Below are 15748 nucleotides of genomic sequence, written 5' to 3'. Positions count from 1 at the left end.
GGATAATCTGAAGTGCATTGGCACTGCTCCCAGTCTTATACTAATTTTGGGGGCTGGATTACCTGCTAGGTCCCCTCCTATGGGTGGGACCCAGGAAGTGGGTGGATACACCCCCTTCCTTTGATCCAAGCCGCCCTGGCACGAGGGCTGGAGTGCCCCAGAACCGGTTTGGCCGGATTATGCAAGGGGCAGCCTTGTGCGCCCCAAGCAGTGTCTGGTTTCTTTCAAACCTCCCTGCTACAATCCACTATCTCCTGTCTGGAGGGTGGTAACACCCCCCTGCGACAGGAAACCCTTTGTCCAGGCCCCATTTGGCTGAGTTTCAGTCAGCTTCAGGGGGTCAGACTCTTGTCTGTGGCAGAGGCATCCATTTTGTGGATCTAAGGTCCTTTTAGAAATTAACCGCATTTAAGTAAAGTAACATGTCTTACCCCTCTAGAGGGGTGGAATGCTATCCCCGTCGCCAGAACTGGCGAGGGGATAGTATTCCAAATCGTATGACACCTTACACGACATGTTTTGATAAAGCCAAACCAAAGTTGCTATATAACCGCGAGGATTATAAGGCACTTAAGAGTATATGGTATGGCCTTATCCTGAAACAGCTTAGGGAGTTGTTCCCGACGGCCGCAGACAGGCTCAGCTCATGCTAGAGCTCCATCTCACATTAAACCACGCACTCTGCCTCCAGGATTGATGAGGCTTTCCATAGGAGTGGCTCACAGGTTTATATGTGTCCAGATATAGGTTTAGATATAGGTATACCATATCTAAGTAAGGGGTGAGTACACCACCTTACCCCAGCTGAGTGATCAGCCAGTTGTGTCAATTTAAGAACCAGCCAGGGGTGGCAAAAGATATGCTGCAGCCCCTGGTAGGCCTTGGTGGCCCCTATGCCCTGGGCACCTATAGTGCATTATACAGGGGCTGACAAGGAGTCCATTTCCAATTGTGGTATGTGCCTATAGCACATGTATTATTAATTTAGTGAGAGAACAGCAGGCTGGGGGTCTGATCAGCAGGCCCACAGCCTCAGTAGTCGAAAACCAGTGAAGCAAAAAGCAAAAATTTGGGGTGACCATAGGATAGCAGACCCTACTCTCCTACACAACCCCCCCCCCCCAAACGCAGAGACATTAAACTAACCTTGACCAGATAAGTCTTCATGTTCTAAGTGGAAGTACCTGGAGAGACCATCTGCATTACCATGGTCAGTCCCTGGGCGGTGCTCCACTGTAAAGTCCATCCCCTGTAGGGAAATGGACCACCTGAGCAGTTTGGGATTTTCACCCTTCATCTGATTGAGCCACAAGAGGGGCTTATGGTCTGTCTGAACTAGGAAGTGAGTTCCAAACAAGTAGGACCTCAACTTCTTCAGGGCCCAAACCACAGCAAAGGCCTCCCTCTCAATGGCTGACCAACGTTTCTCTCTAGGGGTCAGCCTTCTGTTAATAAAAGCAATGGGCTGGTCTTGACCATCTTGATTAAGTTGTGAGAGCACAGCTCCCACCCCCAACTCAGAAGCATCTGTCTGTACAATGAACTGTTTGGAGTAGTCAGGACTCTTCAGGATAGGTGCAGAGCACATGGCCTTCTTCAGGTCATCAAATGCCTTTTGACAGCTAACTGTCCACTGAACCTTTTTTGGCATCTTCTTGGATGTCAAGTCATTTAATGGTGTCACTATAGACCCATAGTTCTTCACAAACTTTCTGTAATACCCAGTCAGGCCCAAGAAGGCTCTGACTTGTGTCTGGGTAACTGGAGGAGCCCAGTCCTGTATGGTCTGGATTTTGCTCTCCAGTGGTTGAACTTGACCTCCACCTACTAGGTGGCCCAAGTATACAACCTTACTCTGCCCTATCTGGCACTTGGTGGCCTTGATAGTCAGGCCTGCCTTTTGCAGGGCCTCCAAAACCTTCTTCAGGTGGATCAGGTGATCCTCCCAGGTGGAGCTAAAGACAGCAATATCATCTAGATATGCTGCACAAAAGTCATCCAACCCAGCAAGGACTTGGTTCACCAACCTTTGGAAAGTGGCAGGTGCATTCTTCAAACCAAAGGGCATTACCACAAACTGATAATGTCCACTAGGGGTAGAGAATGCTGTTTTGGCTTTTGACTCCTCAGCTAGTCTGATTTGCCAGTAGCCAGCTGTCAGATCAAATGTGCTCAGAAACTTGGCAGAAGCCAATCTGTCAATGAGCTCATCTGCTCTTGGAATGGGGTGAGCATCTGTCCTAGTGACAGCATTGAGACCCCTGTAGTCCACGCAAAATCTCATTTCTCTCTTTCCATCTTGGGTATGAGGTTTTGGCACCAGGACTACTGGGCTGCCCATGGGCTCTCTGATGGCTCAATCACTCCAAGCTCCAACATCTTTTGCACCTCAGCCTTGATGCAATCCCTGACATGGTCAGGTTGCCTGTAGATCTTATTCTTCACAGGCAGACTGTCACCAGTGTCCACCACATGGGTGCACCAGTCAGTCTGGCTGGGTGTGAGTGAAAACAAATGCCTGTGGGCCTGCAAAACTTGTCTGCAGTCCATCTGTTGCTGGTCAGTGAGGCTGCCTGCCAAGGCTACTCCATCAACTGAACCATCATCAGGGTTCTGAGAAAGCAGGTCTGGGAGAGGGTCACTCTCTTCCTCCTGATCCCCATCTGTGGCCATGAGCAAGCTCATGTCCTCCCTGTCCACAAATGCTTTCAAACGATTCACATGGATTACCCTGTGAGGGCTCCTAGGGGTTCCAAAGTCAACCAAGTAGGTGACTTCTCCCTTTTTCTCAATGATAGGATAGGGTCCACTCCATTTGTCCTGGAGTGCTGCTGGGGCCACTGGCTCCAGTACCCACACCTTCTGTCCTGGTTGGAACTCTACCAGTACAGCCTTTTGGTCATGCCAAGCTTTTTGTAATTCTTGGCTGGCCTCCAGGTTTTTGGATGCTCTCTCCATGTATTCAGCCATCCTGGAGCGGAGACCAAGTACATAGTCCACTATGTCTAGTTTAGGCTTTTTGAGAGGTAACTCCCATCCTTCCTTCACCAAACACAATGGACCCCTCACAGGGTGGCCAAACAAAAGTTCAAAAGGGCTGTAGCCAACCCCCTTCTGTGGGACCTCTCTGTAAGCAAAGAACAGGCAAGGTAAAAGAATGTCCCATTTCCGCCTGAGCTTCTCTGGTAATCCTTTTATCATGCCTTTTAGGGTCTTGTTAAATCTCTCCACAAGCCCTTTGCACTGTGGATGATAGGGGGTGGTAAACTTGTAGTTTACTCCACACTCCTTCCACATTGCTTTCAGATAGCTAGACATAAAATGTGTGCCTCTATCTGATAGTACCTCCTTTGGAAAGCCCACTCTTGAGAAAACTGCAATGAGGGCTTTTGCCACCACAGGTGCTGTGGTGGTCCTCAGGGGAATAGCCTCTGGATACCTGGTGGCATGATCCACTACCACCAGTATAAATCTGTTCCCAGATGCTGTTTGGGGGTCCATTGGACCCACAATATCAATTCCAACTCTTTCAAAGGGGACCCCCACCACAGGTAGTGGTATTAGGGGGGCCTTTGTTGTGCCACCTGACTTACCACTGGCTTGGCAAGTGACACAGAAGCGACAAAACTCCTTGACATTTTCTGACATGTGAGGCCAGTGAAAGTGTGAAACAAGCCTGTCCCACGTCTTGTTCTGGCCTAAGTGTCCTGCAAGGGGAATATCATGGGCCAAGGTAAGAAGGAACCCCCTAAACTTCAGAGGTATAACCAACCTCCTGGTCATGCCAGGCTTGGGGTCTCTAGCCTCTGAGTAAAGGAGTCCATCATCCCAATACACAGTATGGGTACCTTGGGCATCCCCAGCAGCCTCAGCAGCAGCCTGCTGCCTGAGGGGTTCAAGGGAAGGGCAATCTAATTGAGCCTGCCTCAGGTCTGCCCTTGAGGGCCCCCCTGTCCCCAGGAACTCAACCTGGTCAGGTTCAAGTTCCTCAGAGACAGTCTCCTCTTGGACTGCAGAATCAGTTTCCTCTGAAACTTGATCCTCAACCTGGGGCAAGGTGGAAGGCTCAGCCTTTCCTCTCTTGCTCCTTCTCTTGGGTTGTGGTTGGTCTATTGTTCCAAGATCCACCACTGGTTCAGGAAGGCACTTCTTATCCTGAGACCTTGTCACTGCAAGGACATGAGCTGAAATCCCTAGCATTTCGGCATGAGTCCTGTACTCCACTTCTGACCAAACTGAGCTTTCAAGATCATTGCCTAACAGACAGTCTACTGGGAGGTCTGCACTCACAACAACTTTCTTTAGGCCATCTACCCCTCCCCAGGAGAAGTTCACAACTGCCACACTATGGGAAGTAGTGGAGTTGCTTGCATTGGTCACTAGGTAACTTTCACCTAGTACAATCTGTCCAGGGTCCACAAAGTCTGGTGTCACCATTGTGACACTGGCACATGTGTCCCTGAAGGCCTGAGCCAGTTTCTCATTGATTAAAGGCGTTTGCCTATATTTGCCCAGGTTACTGGGACTCACTGTAGTGGACAAAGCTAGGTCCACATCATATAGGAGAACTGCCTGAGTAGGGGTTCTGACTAGGCCAGATCCTACTTCAATACCCAGGGTCAACCCTGCTACACCCTTGGACTGTGTTCCACCACTGCTTACTGGACTAGGGGTTGCAGTTGCTTTAGGAGCTGTAGTGGTGGGGACTGGATTTGTCTTGGTGCATTCACTGCCCCAGTGTGAAACTGATTTGCAGGTATTACACCAAGGTTTCTTTGGGCCATTGTTCTTCTTCTTCTTGTTTCCATTTTGGGAACCACCCTCCTTACTATTAGTTTGGGGGCCTGAAGACTTCTGGTCTTTTTCTTTATCTTTCTGATTTCCACCCTTCTGGTCTGTTTTCTTCTGGTCACCACCTTGGTTCTGGGGTTTCTGCGTCATCCTTGTTCTGACCCATTTGTCTGCCTTCTTTCCCAATTCTTGGGGAGAGGTCAGATCAGAGTCAATAAGGTATTGATGCAACAGCTGGTTTGTACAGTTATTAAGGATCTGTTCTCTCATGATAAGATTTTACAATCCTGTATAGTCTGAAACTTTACTTCCCTGCAACCAACCCTCCAGAGCCTTAGTGGCACAATCTACGAAATCAGTCCAGTCTTGAGTCTGTGCTTTTTGGGTGTCTCTGAACAACAACCTGTATTGCTCAGTGGTTAGGCCAAACCCTTCAATAAGAGCACTCTTCAAGACAGAGTAGTTTTTGGCATCCTCAGGTCTAACTGTGAGGAGCCTGTCCCTCCCTTTCTCAGAAAAGGAGTACCATAAAATTGCAGCCCACTGATCCTGAGGAACCTGCTTTACCATGCAGGCTCTCTCAAGAGCAGTCATCCATTTGTGGATGTCATCCCCTTCCTTGTAGGGGGCCACAATTTTTGTCAGGTTTCTATTATCATAGCTCCTGTCTTTTTCTCTAGGAATATTGCTGCCACCAGTGGCATCTAAGCCACACAATTTCTGCTCTCTAGCCAAGGCAAGTCTAGCTTGAGCCAAGGCTACCTCCTCCCTCTCTATTTGGAGTTTGACAGCCCTCATTCTGGCCCTATGCTCTATCTTCTGAGAGGCAGTCATACCTCTCTGAGATTCTCTTGAGGCACTAGAAATATGAGAGTCCCCTGAGGGAGATCTCACTCTTCTGTTGCCTGGGAGAATGATATGGTGGGATCTGGGGAGGTGCTGGCCCTCTCCATTTCCCAGTAGGTCTAAGTTGGCCTGGTTAAGCCTGGCAACTAGGACCTGGCTACCCCTCTGATCCTGATCTTCTGGGTCCTCTACATCGGAGTCCTCCTCCTCCTCTTCTTCCTCCTCTTCTCCTTCCTCTGGAGGGGTATCAGTTACAGGGGGGTTCACTCCATCTCCTGATTCTAAGGGAGCTTCATTTCCCTTCTCTAAGTCATCCTGCTCTAGAATGGCTATCAGGATAGGACAGGTGGGACTTCTGCCCCTTTTTAACCCTCTTGATATGCACAAGTCAATCAAGTCCTTTCGGGTTAATTTGTCATAGCTGGAAGTTGCCTTGGTAAGGTCAACTGTCACAGGAGCAGACCCTGAGGCTTTTCCTGTGTCAGACATGACTCTAGTATGGTGTAAGTGATGCACCTACCTACACTAAGTGTTTCCCTACTGTACCTTGCTAGTGAGTTGTAGTCAGGGTGTGCTAATCCCTTTAATCTACAACTACTAAGTTCAGTAGAACTTAAATATGCTAAGCTTTTGATTTTATATGTACCTAGAGGTACTTGATGTGATCTTTCAATTTGATAAAAGATTGCAATGGTAAAACAACAGCAAGCTCAAATCCGCACCGCTGCTCACCAATGTGAGAAGTTGGCCTGATAGGTGATGTTTCCAATTCTGGAACCACCGGTTATCAGACCAAACAATCCCTTATGGTGTCTGGTTGTAAGTCAACCTTATTAGACAAGCTATCCTAGGGGTAGCATGGACTAAGCAGCCTAAAGGCTTAACTTAAGAGGTCGTGTTAAGCGAGCTGTTTTACCACATACAATCCTGTAATATCAAATGAAAGGACACCACACAAGTATATATTATAAAAATATATGTATTTATTACTAAAAACAATCCCCAGTATTCTTTATGAATAAAGGGGCACAAGCGTTAAATCAAAAGCACAGTTTAAACATACAAAGTTGCACAATTATGGATGAGGGCGGGGGGCCACTCAAACCATATACTAAACAAGTGGTATAAGAGATACCAATCGAGCAGTGGTTAGGCCTAGGGCCTAGGGAATCGCTGGGAGCAGTCGGGACAAGCAATGCTGAAGTCGGGAGAGGCCCACGGGATTCGGGAGCAGTGCGGAAAGCGCACGCATGCACCAATGGTGCGTAAAAGTTGTAAAGTTAAAGTTTAAGGACACTTCCGCTGAACCTAGAGGAACAAAACTTAAGACACAGACCCTAGAGATATGTACCAGTGTGGGAACACCGGCGGAGCAAAGTTACCTCACCCACAGGAAGCGGGTGCACAGGGTCGAAGTTGAGTCGGGTTTCGTCACGCAGGCTCTTGGTGCTTGAAGCTGAAAGGGCTGCAGGCTGGGTGAAGGAGAAGTGTCCGGTGGAGTCCAAGGGTGGACTCGAGTCGAAAAGTACCTGAAAGCAGAGGGGACAGAGTCTGGGTCACTCAGCAGTGACCAGGGTGGAACCAGGACGGAACCAGGCAATGTCGGGCGCAATCAGGTGGTCGTCGAGGAGCTTCTCTCCGCTGTCACGTGGGCTCTGGGGCATCTGCGACGTCCAGGAGCGGGTCACGATCTGTCCCACGAGGGCTCTCACCGTCGGCGCAGTCGGCTTCAAGTTTGGAGCACACAACACTTGGCAAGAGCAATCCACGCAGAACCGGGAGATTGCTTCTCACTCGAACCAGGAGGGTCAGAGTGGGGGCTCCTTTTCAGGGGAGCTGGTGCAGATCTGGAGCAACCAGATTTGCAGGTCGAATTTCAAAGTTCGTCGGTACAGGGGCCACTAGCCGGCTGGCAAGTGACCGGGCCAACGCGTTGAGCCAAAAGAAGCAGAAGGGCCCCACGCAGCACTCGTCGAGTGTGGAGGGCTGAACTTCGGTGCAAGTGTGGCTCAGGGTTGGGGCTTCTCAAACCCCGGTGTACAGCTTCGAGGGTCACTCGTGGGCTGCACGGTCAGCGTCTCGTGGTCAATTCAAGATGGCGTGCCCCACGCTTCCGGTCGCCTCCACGGGTCTCAGCTCTGCAGGGACTGTGGATCGGGCTGTAGGAAGGCAGGCAAGCTTGATCTCGTCGATCTCTGTCGCTCGAGTTCCGGCGGGAACTGCAACAAAGCAGACGTCGAAGGCTGGATGGTGCCTGTTTGCACAGGGTGGTCACTCCTTGACCACAAGGGAGATTCTTCAGTCTTCTACGTTGAGTAGGATGTCGAAGGGTCCAGAGTTTCGTTTCTTATGTTTCATCAGGATAATCTGAAGTGCATTGGCACTGCTCCCAGTCTTATACTAATTTTGGGGGCTGGATTACCTGCTAGGTCCCCTCCTATGGGTGGGACCCAGGAAGTGGGTGGATACACCCCCTTCCTTTGATCCAGGCCGTCCTGGCACGAGGGCTGGAGTGCCCCAGAACCGGTTTGGCCGGATTATGCAAGGGGCAGCCTTGTGCGCCCCAAGCAGTGTCTGGTTTCTTTCAAACCTCCCTGCTACAATCCACTATCTCCTGTCTGGAGGGTGGTAACACCCCCCTGCGACAGGAAACCCTTTGTCCAGGCCCCATTTGGCTGAGTTTCGGTCAGCTTCAGGGGGTCAGACTCTTGTCTGTGGCAGGGGCATCCATTTTGTGGATCTAAGGTCCTTTTAGAAATTAACCGCATTTAAGTAAAGTAACATGTCTTACCCCTCTAGAGGGGTGGAATGCTATCCCCGTCGCCAGAACTGGCGAGGGGATAGTATTCCAAATCGTATGACACCTTACACGACATGTTTTGATAAAGCCAAACCAAAGTTGCTATATAACCGCGAGGATTATAAGGCACTTAAGAGTATATGGTATGGCCTTATCCTGAAACAGCTTAGGGAGTTGTTCCCGACGGCCGCAGACAGGCTCAGCTCATGCTAGAGCTCCATCTCACATTAAACCACGCACTCTGCCTCCAGGATTGATGAGGCTTTCCATAGGAGTGGCTCACAGGTTTATATGTGTCCAGATATAGGTTTAGATATAGGTATACCATATCTAAGTAAGGGGTGAGTACACCACCTTACCCCAGCTAAGTGATCAGCCAGTTGTGTCAATTTAAGAACCAGCCAGGGGTGGCAAAAGATATGCTGCAGCCCCTGGTAGGCCTTGGTGGCCCCTATGCCCTGGGCACCTATTGTGCATTATACAGGGGCTGACAAGGAGTCCATTTCCAATTGTGGTATGTGCCTATAGCACATGTATTATTAATTTAGTGAGAGAACAGCAGGCTGGGGGTCTGATCAGCAGGCCCACAGCCTCAGTAGTCGAAAACCAGTGAAGCAAAAAGCAAAAATTTGGGGTGACCATAGGATAGCAGACCCTACTCTCCTACAACCTGTTATATATTTAAAGGATCTGAACCAGTGGGTGGTTTATCGCCATTTTAAAATGGAGGGAATCCACCTGCTCCGAGATGAAGGGGGGCTGGCTTACCCGCCTAGACCTCAAAGATGCTTACTTGACCATTCCCATCTGGCCCCCCTCATCAGAAATTACTCCAATTCTTTTGAGAGGACAAACTGTGGCAGTTTTGCAGCCTCCCCTTTGGTCTTTCATCGGCTCCTTGGTCTTTCACCAAGGTTCTTCGCCCAATAGCGGGGTCGCTGAGGAACAAGGGAGTAAAGTCTATTCTTTCTCTCGACGACATCCTAATAATGGCCCAGTCCAAGGAGGTCGCTTCACAGCACACCACCCTTGCGATGAATCTCTTGGAACACCTAGGGTTTGTTATAAACGTAAAGAAGTCCTCTACGACTCCGGCACAGATCACTCAATTCTTAGGCTTTTCGGTAGATACAATCCAAGCGGAATTGAAACTACCGGGGGACAAAGTCAGGAAACTCAGGAAGGAGTTGAGGAAGGTTTTAAAGATTCGTTCTTTTACCCTGAAAACTCTGGCAAGGATACTGGGCCTTTTGTCCTCAACTATCCAAGCGATATACCCGGGTCCCTTGCACTATCGGGCGCTTCAGAGGCTCAAAGCCCTCAGGATGAATCCATCCTATTCTCAAATAGTTTGCCTGGATACAGATTCCAGGAAGGAAATAATTTGGTGGTTAAGAAATGCAGAAGCCTGTAATGGGAGAGCGATATTTTGGGAAGAACCAGACTTGGTCATACATTCAGACGCGACGTGGGGCGTCACGTGCGGCGATTCTTCAACAGGGGGACTTTGGACCCCACAGGAGAAGGATCTACATATCAACTGCCTAGAACTGCTGACAGGTTCATTGCAGTCCAGAGCTTTACCAAGGATCTGATGAAATGTTCGGTCATGCTTCGCATGGACAACGTTTCCGCTGTGAGATACGTGAACAAGATGAGGGGGGCGCCCATTCGAAGGGTCTTTCAGACCTAGCCAAGAACTTCTGGGCATACTGCCTCAATAAGGGCATCTCAGTAGTTGCCGAGCACATTCCCGGTTTGAGCAACGGGGTGGCAGACTGGTTCTCCAGGAATTTCGTGGATTCCAGCAACTGGAGGCTAGACAGAATTTTTTTTTTACCATCCAGTCTCTATGGGGTCCCTTTGGAATAGACCTCTTTGCGGACCGTCTCAATACACAGCTACCCACGTTTTTCAGCTGGAGGCCGGACCCCCTGGCCTTGGGAATAGACACTTTCTTTCCGAACTGGCTTGGTCTGAGACCTTATGCATTCCCACCTTTTGCCATGCTTCCATGCCTCCTTGTTCAAGTCTGGAGGAACAGGGAATCTGTAGTGGTAATAACCCCTCTCTGGAGATTTCAGGCGTGGTTCCCCATCCTCCTGGAGATGAGTGTGGATTTTCCAATCTTCATCCCTACTGTCGAAGAATTGGTGAAATGACCTCACTGGGAGTGTCACCCTCTCGTTCTTCAGGGTATCCTGTCTCTGATGGCCTGGAAGGTTTCAGGAGACAATGGCAGCTCCCAGGACTTTCGGAGGGCGCTTTCAATCTCATGTCAGAATCATGGGCCCATGGTACAAGGAAAGCCTATAGATTGGCTTGGTGTAAATGGGTTTGCTGGTACCTCCGACGGAGTTACGATCCCATTTCAGCTGATGTAGTCCAGGTTCTTAATTTTTTAGCTGAAATCTTCGCTTCGGGCCTAGCCTATCGGACCGTCAACGTGTATAGATCGGCAATTGCTGCAGGTCACTGCTTGATAGATGGTACCTCGGTAGGCCAAAACCTATTGACCAAAAAACTTATGAGGAGTATGCGTGTTTTGAACCCTCCTCTACCAAAATACTCTGCTCTTTTGGACGTGAGAGTTGTCCTCAGACTAATTACCTCTTGGGGGCAGAACTCTACTCTCTCTCTGAAGAGATTGTCCTATAAACTGACTCTTCTAATGTGCCTTGTCTCTTTCAGACGTACTTCGGATGTTAAAGCCTTAGATATCTCTACTAGAGCTTTTCAACCTGAGGGAATTTGTTTTTTCATCAAAAGACGAACTAAAACTATGTCAACCTCTGTTTTCTACCCTTTCTTCCCTCAGAATGAAATTTTGTGTGTGGTGAAGTGCCTGTTGGAAAATGAGAGTAGGACTCTACGCCTAAGGGGATCTGTAGATCAATTGATTATATCTCACAGGTTTCCTCATAGAGCGGTTTGCTCCCCCACTTTAGCTAGATGGGTTAAAGATGTTATGAAGGAAGCTGGTATTGATGTTTCAATCTTTGGTGCTAATTCTCTTAAAGGTGCTTAAGCTTCCAAAGCTTTTATGTTGGGTGGTGGTCTCCAGGATATCCTTATGGCTGCGGATTGGTCTAATGAATGTATTTTCAAAAGATGTTACTTTAAACCAGTATCAAACGTTATTGATAATGTTTTGAACACACTTTGAACTTGCATAATATTGGCCTCCGTGTCATGCCATAAAATGTAGATTTTTCACAGCCTGCTGGGCAGAAAATCGGGATTTTATTAAAGGCACAGAGGCTAAGATTATCCCACCTCTTTTCCTCCCACCCTGGGAGTGTTTTTTACCCTTTTATTCTTCTTCTTTTTTAGATTAGTTGCTTCAAAAGGTCGTTGTGATGACTTCATAAAGTTCTCTAAAGTTTTGTGTTGGCTTCGAAGTCCTCTAAGTTATTTCTAAGTTATCTTGTTCGCTGCACAAAGAAGGAAGACCACTGCGTGCACATCGACTATGTACCCTATTGGAATGTTTATTCAAGTTCTAGACCTTTTCATTGTTGCTGCTGTGAGCTACGCAATAAAGGAAATTGCATAATCTCAGCCTCCGTGTCTTTAATAAAATCCAGATTTTCTTCCCAGCAGGCTGTGAAAAATCTAAATTGTTCTCAAAATGAAAATATATTTAAGAACAAAAAAAGGGGGCACTTTTGTACAGGGTCCCAACCCTCAAGCGCTCCAACTGCCAGATTTTTATAGTAGTTAGGTCAACTTAATTTTAATCACTGTAGTGTGATCCAGACGTCCTGGATTTGCTAGGTACAGTCAAGATTTTTCAGTATCTATCCAAACATTGCAAGGCTTTTCAGTGAATCAAATACATGTCCTGGTTTTGAAGAGGCGTGGGCGCATGTGCATATTTGTTCACCTGTTGTGCACGCTTCCATCTTAAGTGACACTCCTTGTGTTACCTAACTGTACACAGAAGTTAATAGTTTTCACCAGTCTCATCCTGTGCTGCCTCTGCTTATTGATGCAGCACAGCAAATTTAAAAGCAGGATGAATCAATATAGGAGACCTCTGTCAATCTTCACGTTTAGCAGTTTTCTTGGGAATTGACTTCATTGTAGTGTAGAAAAGAAAGCGAGGTTTTGAGAGGGTTAACTAGTAAAATACAAAAATGCTGCATTTTCATCCTATTTGTTTTAAAGTAAGTTTCGACATTTTAAATGTTATCCGAAATCTATATGTAGGGAATGGAAGTAATTCCAATCTGGGGTCAGTATACATCTATCCTTCACCTCCCTTTCTTCCTTGCAGAAACACACATTGGAACTTATCTAGCCCTGTCTTTGTCCTATGCGTCATAGTTCTTGTAGTTATGTTTTTCCATTATAAATAGTCAACTACAAGTTTCAGAATGAAACAAAGCATAATTCACTTGTGTGATGTAGGACATTTTGAGGTCTCAATTATTTCCTCCTTGGTCATAATGTGTTTGTTTCTTGCTTTCTAATGTTTTTGCCATTTGGGAGAGGAGAAGCTGTGATTCATTCATTTTTAAAAAGTGCCGGGGACACACTTGCTTGGCCGACTGCGAGGGTTGATGAAAATGAGGGCAGTGCAATCTTGAATCCACCTCATACTTCTTTTTTTTGCCCGTCTCTAATATGTTATTCGTCATCCTTCCTCTCTGACTTTGTTTCCTATATCTCTTCCTCCTTTTTCCCCTTTCTGCCTCCTTTTCTTGCTTTGAGTCATAGGTTGATGGTGAAAAAAAGCCCTTGTGCCCAGTGAGTGAGAGTGGCGTACCCCCTGGACCCACTTGCACCAATTAGCAGTGAAACGCCGAACTAGTTTCCTTAATTCACAGTAACCCAGCTGGGATGAAGGTGTTGGACAGCAGCTCATGCTTAAGTGCAGATCTTCCCACTTTTAGAGAAGTACAAGTACTTAATACCTTTCCACTTAATGTGCCAGGGCAGATCAATTAATGCCTGCTGGAACATTGCAGTATTATTTCTTGGTCCCACAATTCCTCTCTGTCCAGTTCTTAGTATGAACAGTAGGTGGTGCTCCTGCTTACTCCTTTGAATGCGACTGATCTTACAACAGGGGTGGCTTACTAGCTCATGCGGCAGCTCTGGTTACTAAACAATAGTTCTTTCCTCTTCTCTCATGGCAGAGCGAAGACAAGGTGAAGGTCATTTCCAGCCTCTACGGTCCCTTGATGACTCTGAACCACATAGTGCAACAGGAGTACTTCTCCAAGTCATTGGCGCCCATTCTCTTGGCCTTCGTCACTAAGTAAGTATCCAGCACAACCATTGGGCGGCAGAGGCAGTGCGTGAAGATATTCTGCGACTGCTGTGGCCCAGCCAGGTCATTGGAGCCCTACTTGAATTTGGACTTTGATGTGTTGGATGTTGTGTATGGGTGACATTATTTTCTGTGCTTTAGAGAAAATACTCACGTGTGGACATATCTGTGTGAGTGGATGTGCCCCTGTGATTTCTAATTTCACTCTTAGATACCACAAGTGCACATGGAAGCCATCTACAATGACTGGACACTCATGATTACGAGTTCCCTATTTACATGAAGGCTTAACTGTAACCCCATATGTTTGGTACCAAACATCTCGTCTTAATAAACTCACAGTGATGCCAGTGTTGGACTTATTAGGAAATGCGCCCAGAGAGCATCTTAGAGGTGCTGCCTGAAAACCTACCGACTATTAGTGTTGAGTGACTGGTCTCGACCAGCCAGTCACCCTAGACACATTTCTGACCTCTGGAGGTGAGAGTCATCGCTCTCAGAGGCTGGGCCACAGTCTGCTCTGGGCAGAGGTGTTTCCACCTCCTCCATGCAGGAACTGCTTTCCAGGGCGGGAAACTTCCAAGGCACTGCTGCCTTTGTTATGCGACCAGGCCTCTCCAGATAGTGGAGATACCCACCCCCCTCTCCAAGCTCCACTTTTTGGCGGCAAGACAAGCGTGAAAATTAGTAAGATTAGGAGGTATGTCCCTCATAGGCCACCACCACCCATAAGCTGGTCTGGCGGATGTGGATACTACCATTTCAAATTCCTCCATCTTGTTTTGGACAGAATTAGCCTCTTAGGGTCAGGGTTATGCCCACTTCCCACAGGAAGTGGTCATATAGAGGGTGTAGACACCCTAAAGGTAGCCAGCCCATTGTCACTCCCCGTAATGCCCCTAAATTGAGTATTTAGGTGGAACCCCTGTACCCAAGAAATCAGTTTTGACGAAACAAGAGTAGGACTGCCTGGCGAGAATAGCAGAAGTTCTGTGGAGTTTTTGGCGTGAAACCCTGCCTGCTCGCTACTGTCTTGACATCAGGACAAAGTGACTCGTCCTGCAAGCTGTACATCTACCACAGCTTTTGGGTTGCCTGCCGGCACTTCAAAAATTGCCTACAGTCTCCTTTGGAGTACAGGAGCTACTCCCCTGCAGTCCGCAGTCACTAGAAAGCAGAGTCCGGTCCATTGCCTTTTGCAACTCCCCAGCTCACCGAAAGACAGACGACCAGGAAGAGTTACTCGTGCTCTGGAAGGTCACATCTGTCTCCCCACCGAGTGTCAAGACCCCAGGATCAACTGGAGCCATACAGCACCAATTCCCGAGTTGCTTGATGGCCTGCACCAAACAGCAACAGTGAGAGTCCAATCCAGACTTCCACTGCACCACAACCAAGCAGCTATTGAGGGACTTCCGCATAACCGAAACCCACTTCGTAAGTAGCCTAGCTATCCTGATTTTGCCCAATCCAACTGTTTATCCCTGACCACGAGGATCATCATTGCACATCCAGCTTAGCTGACCTAACCATTCTGCATCCAAGCCACCCGGCCCGGATACCAAAGAACTGGCTGTGCTCCCTTGCTCTAAGACCCCTTCTGACCCAAGCCCTCTTTGGGAGCTCTCTGACCTGTCCCCCTGTGCAGCTTGTTTTCAGGTGCCCCCCTTCTCCATAGTGCGCACAGCTACCAACCTCACCAGCACCCTACTCCCAGCTCAACCCAGGCAGTTCCTGAAAAACTGCTGGTAGTACTTTGGACCTTGGCCTACTATGAACCGACACATCAAAGGTAAAGCCCTGAAACCAACTGTAGTTACCTCTATGCATACATTTTTCTTCTCCCCATAGGATTGTATTGTGCATAAAGGCGCACGACTTAGCATAGTGTATTTACTTGTGAATATTGCTTACAAAAACAGTACTTTCCTTTGAACAAAGGTCTGGGTTTTACAATATATATAAAAGAAAATGTTATTTTTCTAATTCGGTCTCAGATTTGTTCTTTGAATGTTTCATTTATAGCCTCTGTG

At 47.9% G+C, this 15748-nt stretch overlaps 1 protein-coding gene across 1 annotated transcript in view; it reads left to right on the top strand.

The window, feature by feature from the left end:
* RANGAP1 (Ran GTPase activating protein 1) overlaps nucleotides 1-15748 on the top strand; it is a 430024-nt gene that overhangs the window by 376032 nt on the left and 38244 nt on the right. Inside the window, exon 15 of the mRNA XM_078683025.1 lies at nucleotides 13582-13703. Coding sequence (XP_078539151.1) covers nucleotides 13582-13703 — 122 coding nt within the window. The remainder of the gene's footprint in view (nucleotides 1-13581; nucleotides 13704-15748) is intronic.

This window comes from Lissotriton helveticus, chromosome 1_1, assembly GCF_964261635.1.
Source record: "Lissotriton helveticus chromosome 1_1, aLisHel1.1, whole genome shotgun sequence".
Lineage (NCBI taxonomy): Eukaryota > Metazoa > Chordata > Amphibia > Caudata > Salamandridae > Lissotriton > Lissotriton helveticus.
The sequence above is the reverse complement of the archived record's forward strand: the minus strand, read 5'-3'. Positions and strand labels throughout refer to the sequence as shown.